This window comes from Raphanus sativus, unplaced genomic scaffold (genome assembly GCF_000801105.2).
Source record: "Raphanus sativus cultivar WK10039 unplaced genomic scaffold, ASM80110v3 Scaffold0290, whole genome shotgun sequence".
In the NCBI taxonomy this organism is placed as follows: Eukaryota; Viridiplantae; Streptophyta; class Magnoliopsida; order Brassicales; family Brassicaceae; genus Raphanus; species Raphanus sativus.
This window is the reverse complement of record NW_026615610.1, coordinates 20819-38751: the sequence shown is the minus strand read 5'-3', so window position 1 is coordinate 38751 and position 17933 is coordinate 20819. Positions and strand designations below refer to the sequence as shown.

The window sequence follows — 17933 nt, the reverse complement described above, 5'->3', positions numbered from 1 at the left end:
GCGGAGCTGAGAACTGAATCTCGTGGCTTGTGACCACGTAGCACTCTGATTAACGATAAACTGTTTCATTCCAGACTCAAGTCTTGGATCAGACACGATGGAGCAGAAAGGGGGTGGCAACCGACGGATAAGGACTCTATGTCGACCACCGGAAACGAAGAACACAAGAGTTTTTTTTTTTTTTTTTGAAACTTTAAGAACACAAGAGTTACAGCGAGACTTACGGAAATTTGGGAAAGAGAGAGAAAAAGCGTTTTCTCTCACCTCTCTCTTGATGGGAATTTTTTTATGACAGTGTGTTTTATTGCTCTTGTACAGAATTTACGAGCCGTTTAGTTTTTTTGTAAGACTATATCCAACGTATCTATATTAAATATTTTTTGTCAGCTATATTAAATATTTTATTTTTAAAAAATATAAGAAATACTATTTACGCTTTTATATTTTAAAAGCAAAATTGTTTGCTCTATAAATAGAAAACTCTATTACAAAACAATTATTGAAGAAAAATCACCTTTGTTATAAAATTTATTTTTAAAATAAAAATATAAAGAAAATAGAAAAGAAAGTCAGAGCTGCTCTAATATTCTAAATTATTGTCCTTACGAATGGCCAGATACAATAAAAGTCACGACGAATAGTATACATTAAAATGTAAGTTTTTTTTTGCCAAAAACATTAAAATCCCCTATATATTAAAGGAGAAGCATTTTTAAAGCTTACCTTAAACGATTTTGCATTTTTAAGACTTTCCTTAAACGATTTTGGTGAGAATGCATGAGAAGGCTCGGATCCACGTGTCACTCTGTGAGGGAGTTTAAGAAAAACGGAACATTTAATTCCTTGCTTTGTTTCCTTATTTGGATCCAAAACACAAGAACGTAACCCATTTTTTTTTCATTCATGCGAAACATTGTCAATGGATCCCGAGCAGCACATTGCCAATGGATCCGAGTCATTCTTGCCGTCTTCTGCCAATGTTTTCATGCCAAACAGTTTGAGGATTCTTGTGTGTCATTGCCAATGGTTGAGTTTGTGTTTCATTGCAAATGGTTTCATGCGAAACACTTTGAGGATCCTTCAATCTCGACGATTCAAGGATCCGAGTCTTTCTTGCCGTCTTCTGTCGCGTCTTCTTGAGTTCGAGATCGATGAGGCAGCCCTTAGCGTAGACGAGGATGACAAAAGTTAGGGAGAACATACAACTGGCTTGAACTTCAGTTGTCTAGGCGAAATCGTATGAGTTTGCCGTTTGTAAACAGGGAGAGCTAAGGGACGAGCAAACAAGGAGAGCTATGGGAGAGCTAAGGGACGAGCAAACATCAGTCCCGAGTATATTATATAAGTTGCGTTAAGGGACGAGCAAACAAGGAGAGCTATGGGAGAGCTAAGAGACGAGCAAACATCAGTCCCGAGTATATTATATAAGTTGCGTTAAGGGTCGACGTATCTTAAACTCCATAAAAAAAAAAACCCTTAGACATTTGATAATGCCGACGATGGTCTCATAATTTGACAAGGTGATTGCTCTGAAACCTGGTAAAACGATCTTGAAAATAAGATATTACTCGGGTTTCAGTTTTCATTATATCTTACCAGACTATACTCGGGTTCGTTTGCTGCGTTGGTGATAAGCCATACGCGATTCAAAGGAAGTCTTGCATTGTGATCAAACATTTGCTGCTATGGTTCTACAATAGTTTTGCGTTGTGCATGTAAAGTTGCTTGCGTTCAAAGGAAGGCTTGCGTTATGCATGTAACGTTGTATGCATCGAATTGAATCAGTAAAAAAATTATAAATTTTGTTCTTGCTTACCATATTTACCTACTAATTATTTTTCTTGCTTACCAAGTCTCAAATATGTAAAAAAAAGTTAAATATCTAAACTTCGACCTTATAAGATATCTATTTAACATAATCTAATTTTGCATTTACTTTCGTATTTCCTTTTTTATTAGCAATAATATTGCAACTATATAAACTAAAACACTATAATTACTTTATTAAAAACAGAAATAAAAACTATAGTTTGCATAAACCAGATCTTGACAAAACCTTAGTGTGACCAGAGTAGATTGTAATCTCGATAATATAAATTAAAACACTTTTTGAATTTCAATTACAATTGTTATATAGATAAGTAAAAAACAAAAGTAATAATTATAGTCATTACGTGTAACTTTAGATAAATCTAGACCGTAAACCATATCCCCTATATATTAAAGGAGAAGCATTTTTAAGGCTTTCCTTAAACGATTTTGGTGAGAATGCATGAGAAGGCTCGGATCCACGTGTCACTCTGTGAGGGAGTTTAAGAAAAATGGATCATTTAATTATTTGCTTTGTTTCCTTATTTGCTTCCATTACAAGAAACGTAACCAATTTTTTTTTCATTCATGCGCGAACTGTTTGTTTGTACATTCGTTTTGTGCTGCGTTGACGTTAAACGTTTAGAAACAACTACATTTCCAACTTATGGTTTGAATCTCCATCTCAGCATGTGGATAAAATCGTACGAAACTCACCACCACAAAGCAGAAACACTTTGAAGCATTATCTCTCGACGAGGGAAGGATTCGAGTCATCGTTCTCTCCCTTCGAGTCTTGCCGTCTTCTGTCGCGTGTTCTTGACCTCGAGATCGATGAGGCAGCCCTTAGCGTAGACGAGGAGGACAAAAGTTAGGGAGAACATACAACTGGCTTGAACTTCAGTTGCGAAGGCCAAATCGGATGAGTTTGCCGTTTGCAAACAGGGAGAGCTAAGGGACGAGCAAACACGGAGAGCTAAGGGAGAGCTAAGGGACGAGCAAACATCAGTCCCGAGTAACTATGGAAGATTGAGAGAGAGAAGGAAAAGATTTGATACGTTTACGAAGAATAAACTTTATGTTTTTCATAGTCTCTACACTTATTTTTTTTTGTTCTATAGGTCGACCATAATTATCTACAATTTTCATGTTTTTGTAGAACCGAGCTGCTCGTGGAGCTGATGTTTATATCCCTGTTTCTCGCAAGCATTACGTCAGTAATCAAGTTGTGATCAAGCATTCAAAGGAAGTCGTGTATTTTGACAAGGCAAGTGGGTGAAACAATTGCTGCTATGGTGATTTGCTGCTATTCAAAGGAAGTCTTGCATTCAAAAGAAGTCTTGCATTGTGATCAAACATTTGCTGCTATGGTATAACCATAGTTTTTATGTAAGTAATATTCTGAGTCATTTGCTTCTCTGCATAGCCAAAATTGGATTGAACGAAGCAGTAACATTATAGTCAAGTTTGATAGATTGTCATGTATTTTTTTGTATGCTATAGTTTGGTTATTTGTGCACACTGATGTTTCATGTATGTAAGTTATATGTTGTATGAATTCTTTGAAGCAAAAAATAAAGAACTATGTGTGTCTTCTTCGCGGAAGTTTAATAACCGAAACAACAGCTTCAACTAATAAAAGGGTTCTCTTCTCTTTTTTGTCAAGTAAGTTTATAGAAAGAAGTTAAATAGACGTACAGTGCAAGAAAACACATTTGTTTAACTACTTCATTGGCTTAGATCACATTAGATTATAATAATATCGAGCATATTCTGTAAAACACATATGTTTGTTTAATACATACGAGAACGTTGTGCATGTAAAATTTTTTGCATTTAATTGAATCAGTAAAAAAATTATAAATTTTTTTCTTGCTTACCATATTTACCTACTAAATATTTGTCTTGCTTACCAAGTCTCAAATCAGTAAAAAAAATGTTAAATATCTAAACTTCGCACTTATAAAATATCTATTTAACATAATCTAATTTTTCATTTACTTTCGTATTGTCTTTCTTATTAGCAATAATATTGCAACTATATAAACTAAAACACTATAATTACTTTATTAAACATACATCGTTTTAAGAATGTGGTTGTTGTCACTCAACCGTGATTCAGTCGAACAAGAACCTTTCAAGCGTAACAGTAGTTTTCTTCTTTTTTAAGGTCAAACAGTCTTTTTTATCTTAATATAAGTTTCAATTCAAACTGATTCATCACCACCATCGTTTGATAAGCTTTAATACAAGCTGGTTTTTCATCGCCAATGTAACAGTCTTTTTTATATTTCATTTTATTGTGGATTTTACTGGCACAAGTTACGATTTTCTGAGGAAGTTTTTTCATCAATCCAGTTTACTAATTACATTTACTATACTCCATCTATTTTTAAATAAGTGTCACTTTAACATTTTTTACACAGATTAAAAAAATAAATAAAATATTATTAAGATTTTTTTTCTGCTAAAAAAATATTATTAAGTTTATATTAATTATATATGTTTAACCAGTAGTATTTGAGATACATAAAATTATTTATAAGATCAATATACTTTATAATTAATTTTAAGCTGAAAGTAAGTAAATATGCATTGAAATTCTAAAATAATATTTTTTTGTAACAAAAAAAAATATTAAAATGACACTTGATATGAAATAGAGAGAATATATAATACTTCTTCTGTTTTATAATCATCTATGTTTTAGAAAAAAAATGTTTCTAAATGATCGAGATTTTACATTTTTAATGTACATAGTAATGGCAAATTATTGATTTCAAAGATATTATTTGTGTTTACTGAATGTTGATTAATTAAAAATTATAGGAAATAGCTAAATAAAGAAAATAATGTATTTATTATCAAAATTTTATGTATTTTCCTAATAAACGTGAAAGCTTTAGATTATGCATTATTTTGAAACGGAATTTTTTTTTAAAAGTTACAAATTTAAAGTCTTAATATTTTAATACACATACAATTGAACGTGATGAGGGTGTAACTGAGAACCAACAATTTGTATGAATAAATAAGTATGAAATAACTCAGATAAAAAAATTGGAGTAAAAGAAATAAATAAAAAAACAAAAGTTTGCGTAACAAAATTTTTAACCAAAAACCACAAGGAAAAAGTAAAAACTTCATACCTTCAGCTAAATAGTAAATAGAATAATATTTAAAAAAACATTTTCACATGATTGGTTACTTTATCAGCTGAACTGAAAAGAATAAAATTTTCGCTAGAATAGTTACTCTATTTATATCTTTCAAAAAAAAGTTACTCTATTTATTACTTACAGTCACATCCGAAATGTTAAAAATAGTCACTTGCCAACAACTAATATGTATACTTAAATATTGAGCAAAATAGTAAACCTTAGTTACTTGACTAGAATTATAAGAATTCAACCAATCACAAAAGTATCAAAAAAACTTTGCTGGCTAGTGGTTGAAACAGCACTTATCAACTGCTTCAAAAAGAGCAGGGTTCAAATTCTCTATAGTGCAAAAAATATTTTCCGGCCACTTCTTACATGTTAAGCTTGCAGCCTCAAAAAAACTAGGGCCGGCTCTGGATATCCGAGGCTTGAAACAAAAATCATGAGTTCTTGACTATTGAGTAACATTGTAATTGTGATATTTGGAATTTTAACAGATTAAATGACAATATTAGTTATACTAAATTCAATTTCTATATTAAGCAAACCCCGCAGTATAATTACGAGAAGCCGATATCGCGCATTAATTTAATTGTTCGTAGTTTATTTATGATTAGCGAAATGTTTGGTTTATAATGTCACGATAAAACAATGCGTCGTCTTATCATGTGAGTTCAAAACTTGTTGTTGGATGGGAGCGTATTTGATCACAGGGTAGTTGGGTCACGTGAAATATCTGTAGCTTTGCATGTAGTGTCGAATCGTAACGCTTTGTGTCTTGGGGTTATCACGTATTACGTTTCGAGTTTAACAAAAATTACCACTATAAATATAGATTACGTACAATAATTAAAGATAAATTGTTGTATGAATATAAACGTGCGACAGAGCATCTTTTGGAAAGTGGTGGTCGTCTCATTAGACGAACTAGTTTCGCCAATCTCAAGACGATCTGATTTCACCTTTTTATTTCTAAATTTATCGTTTTCAAATATTTTTCTCAGATGTTAAGTTTATGTGTCATTTGTTTAGCTATATAATTTCCCATTTCAATCTGCGTATATTTAAAATTTTAAGATTTAGGCTCTGATCATTTACAGTTTAAAATTAATATTTTTCGTAAGTTTAATTTTGGATTTGTTTTAGAACTATAATTTCTTTTATATATAATGATGAGGTCAAGAGTTTTTATTTGGTCTATTTTAATTAAATAATTTTATCAGTTTATTTTAATTTTAATCTAGTTAAGAACAAAATTATATTTACTTCTAACCCAATTTGGAATTAAAATAAAATAGGATTTGAAACAAAAAAAATTGAAGTATCAAAAAAATTGAATCAGTAATACTCTAAATTAATTTGTTTGGATACATTCTTTTACAATTCAACTTGTACATGTTTTATTTTGAAAGATTTACACTTTAAATCAAAATTTAAAACTAATACTAATTTTCAATACGTTTATGTTTTAAGATTTATTTAACTATATTTTTGTAAGACTGCACAATGATGAACTCTAGGAAGTACGCATAATCGAAAATTCACAGACACTCGAGTTTGTTTTACTAGATTACATGTAAAATGCAAAATAATTAATCTCGCTTATAATATTTTAGAATATCATAATGACATAATGACTCAACTTGAGTTTTGATTTCCAGATAGTATGAATAAGAAGACCTTCTGTGATCATCCATGGAAACATATAAAGAGCATTTTTTCATAGCATGATAATCTGGCCATAGAAAAAGGAAGTTATTATGTGGTATTGCTATTAGGCTATTAGCTACAATGATTTAGGAGGTGGGTCCAATCGCTTTTTCTTTGTTTCTTTTCACTAGTTCAAGATCAAATTTATGGGGAGTATTATTGTTCTTTGACCTTCCCTTTTTAGAGAGTCTTCTTTGACCCATCAAGATTCAAGAGCCGAATCTCTCACTTGCTAAGCTAAGATAACATGAAAAATGAATAAAAATACAAAAGAGATATATAGTTCACAAATGTGTATGCATAGGCTAATTCGTTTGTTGCTTTGATGATTGTAGGGATGTACTTCACTTGAATAGAGGGGATTCGTCCCTTTATCTTTTGGGTTCTCCACAATCTAGCTTTTCTTTTCATGCAGTATTTTCATGTTACTTTAAAAGCTCATCCAAATCTTCCTGAATATTTTTGTTTTTGACTGAAAAATCTTCCTGGATATTCCCATGTCATTATGATTCTAACTTCGTACCACACAAGGAATTGGATTCTCATAGGGCTTGGATACTGAACCATACTACGACCATGACTGGTTCTTACTTCTAAAGAGACTGCTGGAGACTTTTTTGTTTAACGTATATATGTAACAAAGACAATTCGAAGATGTATTATATAGTATGAGTTTTATCTTAATTTTTGGGCCTAAACACATAATGGTTCTAAACATATAGCTAAAAATATTTATGATATTAAAACGTTAAATCAACAATCCATCGAACTGATATGTCTGATTATGTGACATATCACATGATATCAGGGACTAATCATGTAGTGTAATGGGGTCACTTGGCTCGTATCATTTTAATTTCATATTAAAATATATATTATTTTATTTGTAAAATTGGGTATATAAGCCCCCATAAAACTCATATTTATCATTTTAAATTTTGGATCTCTTCCGAAAGTTTTAGTTGCCATCTTACTAGTTTCTCTGCTTTATTCAGAGTGTTATTTTAACACTTTTCACATTGTTCTCTAGCAAAAAAATACTTTTCACATTGACTATAAATAATTAATCTATTTTGAGATGAATAAAGTTATTTATAAGATCAATGTATTTTGTAATAAATACTAATTTTAAAGTAAGTATAATACATTAGAATATTAAAATGATGCTAGTTATGTAACAAGATAAATTATCAAAATGATATTCTATATAAAACAGAAAGGTATTAGTTACTGATTTGCAAGATATTTTTTCCTTTAAATTGGTTTTAATTTGCAGTATTTCTTTTCTCAAGACTAAATATTTTTTTTTAAACGTGAAACACATAGAATTCGATTATATAGCTATCTTTGAAAAGTTTTTACATATACAAAGATGTCACTATCATTGATTGATCCACCACCACCACTGCACATTAAACGGAAGCTCTTCTCCTACCATCTATCTACAAATGAAACAAACCGAGACTCCACGTTTTGAAGAAATGGAGAGTTTTAAGTAAAGCATAATTATACAAATCCATTGAATAGGGGACTAAGACTACTAAAGTAAACTACGTGATCAGTGGTTTAGTGGTACGAAATTTGAATTACTAAGCAATTCAAGTTTGAAAGAATTTTTCTAAATTATGTGAATGTGAATCTATTGCTTAGAACCTATTTAATATTCGAAAAATGATTAATATGTGGGCTGCATCTTTTTTCTTTCAGATTAGTCTGGATTTTTAGAAAAATCTAAAATATTTTCAAAGTTAATTAAAAAAAAGAGACCGCTATAGTAGAGTATTGAGTTGACAAAGTAATTACTTGATCCGTACTCGCTTTAAAAATCCAAATATTGGGCGATACCAAACTGAATAACAAGTTAGCAAATTTTATTATTCACAAGGACAAAAGAAAATACAATTTTTATTTTTATTTTTTTAGTGCTTATCTTGTTACTTGCTGCTCTTTACTTATTCTATAAAATACTCTAACTTCGTTTTTTTTTTTATTAACCTGGGGGTATCCCGGACCTATGGAAAGACCCAGACTAATCCCCAAGGGAAGGTGCAGCCCACGGATAGACCCTCTTTCTAGGTATGCAAATGGATCTTAAAGCATAGGCTCATATCCGTGTTGGTGTCCAGAAATTATGACTTAGTTCCCTCCAGCAGGGTTCGAACTCACAACCTAGATGCAGGAAGGAGACCGTCTTTACCATTGGGCCATGATATTCTGGACTACTCTAACTTAGTTGTTAAGTACTATTTGTTACTTGCAAAATAATACTTGTCTTGTTTTTGATATTAGTTTAATAAATAAGATATCTTATACGGCTTAAATTCGTTTTTATAATATGCATAAATATTTTTTTTAAAGCAAATTTTTTTAGTAGAATAAATAAACAAAATTTCCTGTCTATTTCTGATAAAGTATTAATTGGTAAGTAATTCTCAAATACTAATAAATACTCGTAAATAATTCACAAGTATTCATAATTAGGAATTAATAAAACAGACAAGTAATTTGTAAGTAATTCATTTTTATCAAATATTCGAGAAGATATTTCGTTTTTAGCAAATCAAATATAAATAAAAAAATTTATTACTCATGCAAAGTAAATCAAGTAGCAAATACACCTAAAATAGCGAGTACCAAATCCTACAGTATAACTATAGCTAAAGTTTTGGAGAAATCTTCCTTTTTAACAACTATTTTTAGATAACCAAATCTTAGTCAGTCTTACATAATCGTGGATCATCATTAACCACTTCAGGCTGTGCAGATATCGAACGTGTGATGGCGATGTGGTGGAAGTAAAAGAAGGAAGGCCACGCGCGAATGAGCAGGGTCGCATGAGACTCAGGGTTTTACTAGGGCATAGATACGGATAGAGCAGAGGTTTATAGCGATAGCATTATATTGGAAAAGAACAAGTAAAAATCAAAAACTGTGCCTTGTGATCGGAGATTTTTTTGCAGTGATGACTGTACGCTCTCCCCCTTGTCACGTGGGCTAAATTTTGACCACCCTTCTTCGGTGACCATCAACATCACATCACTTTCTCCTTCGAATTTTTCTTTTTTTGCATGGTTTAATTCTACTCCACATAAACCGATAATTTCAAATCCTGCTTTACAGTTATATATATAGATCTAGTAAAAACATTCGTGTGTGAGTGACATAATATCAATTACCTTAAAAAGCAATAACGTATTAACAAAAATTTGCAAGTATGCTGGTCCAAAAGTTGTATGTTTTTCATCCGATTGACCGCACATATCATTTATTAACGTACTTGAACAAAATTTCAATCTCTTTGGAAGCACGTATATGAATGCTTTCATTTAATATATATTTCCAAATGTGTTCATCTTAAATTTAGCATCTACATATCCTAAGTTTAGCATCCATCACCAGCTGCCCAATATTCCTTTTACTCTATAGTTTCGATTATTTTACTTTCAAGTTTTATATATTTTGTTTTGTTCAGAAAAGTTAAAATATATTGTTGCAGTTTTTTATCATTACAACAGGAGAGTATCAAGTAAAAGAATACAAATATAAGAATTACTGATTAAACTCGCATGCAGTAAGCAATCATGATTAAAGTTGATGGAGAAAAAATAAAACCTTAATCCCTTAATGTCCAGGGTGAATCATCCAGCCATACTAGAACACCACTATAGTAACATTTGTGTTGTCTTGTATTGATATTATGATGTGCGGCATCATGTCATCTTTGTATCTTATGATCCTTTTGTAAAGGCTGATCCCTTCTCTTAAAGAATGTCATTATTTTTAAGCTGAATGTAGAAAAACATAAGCAAATTAACTCGAAATAGGTCTAGTTTGAGTCATTTAATTATCAACAGTCACATAGATTACAAATAGTGGAAGCATATGTGTTTTATATAATTAGAAAATATAGATAGTGATTAAAATATAACTTGTATATCTGAAGAAACTTGAGAGTACTGGTATCATCGTATTTTGTAATGGAAAAAAACGTAAAAAGTAAGTGAACCCTATTTGAGTAAATTATTTAAATTGATATTACTTCGTAAAAAGCTGAGTCCCTACATATTCTATTGATTTTGATTATTCGTTTACTAAAGACCTGCATATACACACCTCTGAATCTATAATCTATATATAAGTGTGTGCCCTCTTCTCCATTCGTCACTTCACTTTAACGTGAACTTACTCCTTGAATTTATCTCTTCATATTTTCTTTATTTTCTTTCAATTTACACGTAGGGTTTTCAAAGTTAGAGAGAGAGAGAAGTGTGTAGAGTGAGATGATGCAGACTCCATACAATACTTCAACGCAGGGGCAATATTGTCATTCTTGCTCAATGTTCCACGACCATAGCCAAAGCTGCTGCTACAACAACAACAACTCCAACTCAAACGCCGGCGTTTACCAGCATAACGGCGAAGGTTATTACTCTGCCTCCGTCGTTGACTGTACACTATCTCTTGGCACTCCTTCCACACGTCTCTGCGAGGAGGATGAGAAACGCAGACGCACTGCTTCATATGGTGCTTCTTCTAGCATTTCCAACTTCTGGGAGTTGCTTCACACCAAAAACAATAACACCAAAACGACGCCGTCTTTTGACGCCCCTTCTTTCTCTACTAGTAATCCCATCAAGCCAATACTCGGTTGCTCCAGCAGTTACGGCGGTGGCGACTCTCTCCTCGCCCGACGCTGTGCCAATTGTGACACCACTTCAACTCCACTCTGGAGAAATGGTCCTAGAGGCCCTAAGGTAATTAATTTCTAATCAATCATTATAAAATATACTACTTCTTGTGAATAATCAACACATAAAACTTCAAAAGAATATATTTTTTTCATTAACAACATAAAGATATTACAAAAAGTTTTAAAAGAAAAAACAAAAGGATCGGTCCTACAAACCCTAAACCTGAAACCGGTTCTATAACCGACACAGAACTGTCGGAGCAAACCACATCGCCAGAGCGGAACTAAAACTTTTTTTTGGTAAACAGCGGAACTAAAACTTGGTTATCTTTTATTTCTCCTCTTTAACCGATACTAGATCATGACCCGCGCTTTAGAAGCGCGGAATATTTTACGATGAAAATTTTCACTAATAACTTAACAAATATTTTGGTAACTTTTAAAGAGTGTATTTAAAATATTTTTGCATTTAAATCAGTGTTTCTAAATTCAACCCAATTGTGATTATACCGGTTAATCCGGAGATCTTACAATTCAATTTAGGTTTTTAAAATATTCATATTAACAAAAATCACTAAAATCCGAGACTAACCGATTGAACTGATGGATGACCAATATGTAATCTAATTTGATTTAAATTTTAATAGTATCATAATTTTTAATCTTATAATCCAAATTTTAAAGTTCTTTATTTTGCAATTTATGAAATTATGATGTTTCTACAAAATTTTAAAGAGAAAATGATAGATATAAAATATTAAGATTAATTATTGTATTGTTTGGAAACATTAATAGTAGTATAAAAATATATTATTTGGAAACTTTGATAGTAATATAAAAAAATAAGTATATTGTTTGGAAACATGGATAGTAGTATAAAGAAATGAACATTAGTGATTTAATGTAGGTTTAACTATAAAGTATAAATGTGTATTTAATTTAAAAACTTATAAAACAAATGTTAGGTCCAACAGAATGTTTCTGTTTTAATAAGATAGATTTTACTGTATACAAATAACTATCTATCGAAAATAGCATTAAGTAGGGATATTGATGGTTAAATAAGGTGATTAATTTCCAACAACTTCTTATTTAAAATGGACTTTCTAAATTTTCAAATGCAACCTCATATAAATAAGAAACAAAAAACAAGATTTTCAAATGAGACAGTTCATCCCTTTTTTGGAATACTTCAATTTATCTATAGCTTTATTTATTGAAAACAACATTAACTTGTGATTCTGGTTATTTAACGAAATGGATGGTTTTGGAATTTACAGTCCCTGTGCAACGCATGCGGCATTCGTTTCAAGAAGGAGGAGAGAAGAACCACGACGGCTTCAGGGAATGCCGTCGTCGGAGCCTCACCGGTAGCAGGGGTTCCGTACGGACATCACAATGCCGGCTACAACATTAACCCTGGTAACAACAACAGTGGTACTTCGTGGGCTCATCATCACACGACGCAGAGGGCTCCGTGCAACTATCCGGCAAACGAGATTAGGTTCATGGATGATTACGGAAGCACTGGAGCTAATAACGGTGACTCTGACGGTAGCCACGGCGGCGTTCCGTTTCTTTCGTGGAGGCTAAATGTGGCAGATAGGGCAAGTCTTGTCCATGACTTTACCATATGAAAAAGAAAAAGAAATTGACATTAGATTCTTAAAATATCATTGTAGTTTAATCTAGTTTTCTTAAAAAACGAAGAAAATGTTTGAAAAAGAAGTGTATATCGCGAGACGATGTTGATGGTATTGATAGTGACGATCTAATTAACTTATGGCTTAACTATTTAAAATCATTCTCTATTGCAGATTCACAGATATAAACCTACTTCTTATGAGAATTTCTCTGCCTCTTTAGTCCTTTTTGTTATCTTAAAGTTCGAATATAACCATTATCTTGGTTTAAGCTCAAACTGAATATTACATTCATTTGATCAATCATGAGTGTTAGTACAAAAGTGATGTACATGAAAGAAAATGCAGACCAAAAGTATAGACATAGGATATAACTCTTTTAATGTATACAGTTTTGTGGTTAAAACGGAGAAGTTTCAGTTTCACCTGAGTCCCTGAATTTCACAACTGGGACTTTAATTATTATTTTGTTCTTTTAACTGGTTTGAAATAAGAAAATAAATGAAAACATAAACATTTGAGGGTGATCAGCTGCATGGTAGTGAAGATGAAATCTGATCGTCGAATTAAGAGATTAGATTCTGATCGTACCAATGTGGGATTACTCGTGTCTGTAGTACTGTTGTGTGTTCAGTTTGGATCAGAGCATTGTAGTGATTTAATGAACTTATTTCTGTCGTATTATGCTCTGTTCTCTCCTCCTTTATATTTTGACCGTCGTTTTGTCCTTTTCTAATTACATCATCTTGACCTTTTGCTCGTGTCAATATGCGCTCAAAAGAATATTTGCTTTCTTTTTATTATTAGTTTTCCGATTTTACTGAACCGATTCTGCAGCTTTTTTTATTTTGGTAAAACCGATTCTGCAACATGGTTTGTACTAATTCTACCAGCTTTTAATCTACTCTGCACGATGACACAAAAATCTCACTATGATGTTATATTTTTCTATCTAGTCGTCGTCGACAGATATTCAACTTTATTCAGCCTCAACCATGTGAAATGATATTTTACATCTACGTGTATGATCAGTGGCGGAGCCACATTGTATGAGATGGGGACGTTTGACCCTAATAACTTTTAAAATTTTAATGTAAAACATTGAATAAACTCAAAATGCCCCATTGTTTTTAACAAATATACTCCTAATTCATTGAACAATTTTACTTATGCTCCCCTACAAAAAAATTCTCCGCCTCCGCCCCTGTGTGTGATCATAAACTTTTAAGTTATCAAAGAGCCGTAACAATTTAGTTTTTATTAGTCACAGGAATACTCTAAAAAGCGGACAGTAGAGTATGTAAAGAACTCGCTGCCTATGAAGCAGAAAAGAGAATCAACTCAATACGTCAAAGTATGCATATCAGATGACATGATCAGGGCTAGGCTGGATAATGTGTGATCATAATGGGAAGTCCACTGATGGTTGTATGAGGCAATGTCAAGGATGATTTACATCAGAAAAACCAGAATGTTCGGCATTAATATGGACAAACCAAGCATAATGGTCTTTGGGCTATGATCTAGTTGAGTTCAAAGGTGATAATTTTATTCTTAACCGGATATTTGACGGAGGTCCACCCAACATAAAACTGCAACACTATACATAGACAATACACGAGTGGACTTCACGATTCATAATTCTCAAGTTTAGTTATAGAATACGAACAATGAATAAAAAATGTGTTTACGTACTACCTAAAACCATTTTTTTGACGTCTAAATTTCATTAATTGGAATCAAAGACCAGAGTTCAAACATAAATACAACAAACAAAGGCTCTCCAAACAATTCAGGATCCAACTGGCATCGCACGAAAAGCAAACAAACAACCCAATAACACAAGAGAAAAAGCTCAGAGGAACCTGCTTCCATTTTAAAACCATTTCAAATAGAACATTATTTTCTCTTATAGAGTCACATTATTATAAAATTAACAATTTGAGTGAAACCAACTTTATAATAAAGTTGCTCTAAAATATAGTGAATTATAGAGGAGAAAATAGTGATCCACTGGAGATGGAGATGCCCTGATAAGTCGATTTTTTTCACTATATCAGAGGTCTTTGATTCATACTTCCCTAAACTCAATTACTGCCGTTTTATGCATCAATAAAATAAAATGTTTTAGCTGGCAAAAAAAGTTTGTGTGATTGGGCTAAAATGTGCCCAATTAAGAATTTGATCGGGCTTATATACTTGTTAGCAGTTATCGCTAACGACGACGAAAGGAACATATTGCAACTGAACCAAAAAGTGTTATTGGGTAATTAATTAGGCGCCAATTGATATTGCATGAGGCCCAACTAAGTTTCTAGCTAAATGATAAATTTGTCGGTCTATAGATGATTGCTAATGACTAATACTGCTAACGAGAGGTTGACGATCATCGCCGGACCAGTGAGCGATTCTGCCATCTCCATGTTTTTACATAAAAACTTTAGGGTATTCCATTGATAATTTCTTAATATAAAATAACATTAATGTTTAAATTTCAAATACAACAAAATTATTTAGTATAGAATTAAAATACCTAATTTTGTTCCCCTCATGTTTCATATTAAATATCATTTTATCCTTTAGTATTGTTTTACATTTTTAAATCAAATATTAAATATTTGTTTTACACTTTTACCTCATTAATTAATAAATTCAAACAAAATTGTATTAAATAAAAATAAAATATAAAATCTGATCATTTTCTTAATTCGTATGCAGAAATTTTAAATGACACTTATACTCAAACATAAAATATTATAAATACATTATTTCCAGTAAACTAAATCCAAAACACTTCGATAAGCTCATTTTTTAAACAATTAGAATTTAGAATTATTAAATAATAAAATTAATATAAACACACAAAATAATAATTTCTTTGTTTCAGTTTCGTTATCGTTATAGAGTAAAATTTCCGTTTCAAAATAAATATCGTTTTAGAATTTCAATGAAAAATTTATTAACAAAATATTTTTATTTTATTTTTCTATGAGTTAAAATATATTTAGGTGTATAGGTAATAATAAGACTTTCTTCCAACTAATGATTTGCTAGGAAATAGATTTGATTGATATGTATATAGGGTCCATAAAGAATTAACTTTTTTTTTTAACTTAGCTTTAGGATATTAACTAGTTAAGTTAAACATCTATTTGAAGTAAGTTTCCTGCATGGGTATATGACATATGATTAACAGCTAAGCTTTTATCTTCCGAATGGAATATAAATACTATCGGTCGCAGTATCTTCTATATGTAGCATGACTGATTGTTATCATCTTTTATCACTGAAGCTTGTAAATCTAGCATCAATCATCGTACTGTGATTGATCTGGGATCACTTCGTAATCAAGACCCACTTGCTCTGGGTCGGCCAGGACAGCTAATCGTATCCTGTGAAGAAAAAGGCTATTCCACGCCCACCACTTTGTTGTGACTTCCCTTCTCTTCCAAGCTTCACTTGCTAGATAATCTTGAATTTTGTCCTTGTTTTTGTTTTCCTGTATTTGCAACTTAGAAAACGTGACAGAAACCCCATCTGTAACTCTATGTGGAAGTACGGAATGTCTCAAATCTAGTTTCATTTTGCTAGTATTCTTTGCTTAGACAGCAATAGCATGGCTTCTTTTTTTCTCCCACTTCCTTGCATCCAACCTTCTATAGGGCTTGGGCCAATGTCTAAACAGCTTGGATCTGATTTTGCAATGTCACAGACTCACATATATCAACAAGAGCAGCATTTTTGAAGTATTGGGCGTCATGCTTGTTTCTTTTTAACTTGGGGAGTTCTCTATATGGAGACAATTTACTGAAGTTCAAAGATGCCACGCTTAACATTGATCAACCTCTTGAAAGTTTGTAAGGCAAATCTATTTTCATTAATTTTGGTATATTTGGTAAATAAGAAGATCATCATGAAGTGCAACACAGCTGTGGGAAACAAAGAATCTGAAAACAAGACATGTGGAGATAAATAAAAGTGCAGGTCTTTGTTTGTGCTTATGTGGACCAGCTTTTCATTCTTTTTCATTATTTCCTCAACCCTCCCACCAGAAAATTAATTTAAAATGTCTTCTCTTTCAATCAAGGCGCAGGATTAACTCTGATTAGATGCTGTTATAGCAACCCTAATTCCATTGGTATGGGAAGTTGAAACTGTAATAAATATTTATGAAAAATACTTGGGTTCACCCCTACAGTGAACCTTTAGGTTCACCCAACCAATAGGATTTCGTTATTTCATATTCAATATCTTTTAAAAAAGGAAACAAAATATTGTCAAGTTTTATTATGTTTTTAAAATAAAAGATAAATATAAAATAATAGTAGTTGCAAAAAAATATTTTATATTTAAAATACCGTCAGCAAAACACTAAAACCTAAACTCTAAATCCTAAATCATAAACCTTAAATCCATGGTAAACTCTTGGATAAATCCAAAATCTTTGGATTTTTTTTAAAAAAATATTTTTAACACAATCAACAAAACACTAAACCCTAAACCCTAAACCCTAAATACTAAACCCTAAACCCTTGGGTAAATCATAAACCCTTGGGTAAATCATAAACCCTCGGGTAAATCATAAACCCTTGGATAAATCCTAAACCGTAGAATTTAGAATTTATCCAACCATTTTGGATTTACGAAGGGTTTAGGGTTTACCCAAGGGTTTAGGGTTTAGGATTTAGGGTTTAGGGTTTAGTGTTTGGCTGACGGTATTAAAAATATATTTTTCTAAAATGTATTTTTGTTTGCAATTAATATTAGTTTTTATTTTTTAGTTTAAAAATATTAATATAATTTGACAATATTTTGTTTCCTTTTTTAAAAGATACTGAATATGAAATAACGAAATTCTATTGGTTGGGTGAACCTAAAGGGGTGAACCCAAGAATTTCTCAATATTTATTAGTCCCCAAT

At 31.6% G+C, this 17933-nt stretch overlaps 1 protein-coding gene across 1 annotated transcript; it reads left to right on the top strand.

Annotated features, from left to right (window-relative positions):
* Positions 1-10866: 10866 nt before the first annotated feature.
* Positions 10867-13105, top strand: LOC108850198 (GATA transcription factor 18-like). The gene is made up of 2 exons (XM_056996622.1): positions 10867-11434; positions 12651-13105. Exons 1-2 carry the CDS (start codon positions 10961-10963, stop codon positions 13005-13007), a joined length of 831 nt encoding a protein of 276 aa, XP_056852602.1. The 5' UTR covers positions 10867-10960; the 3' UTR covers positions 13008-13105.
* The last annotated feature ends 4828 nt before the right edge of the window (positions 13106-17933 follow it).

Excerpts from the sequence above, each read along its gene's own strand:
- LOC108850198 (XM_056996622.1), top strand. The coding sequence starts at position 10,961 with ATGATGCAGACTCCATACAATACTTCAACGCAGGGGCAATATTGTCAT. Across the intron at positions 11,435-12,650 it reads ATGGTCCTAGAGGCCCTAAG|TCCCTGTGCAACGCATGCGG; the intron begins GTAATTAATTTC and ends TGGAATTTACAG.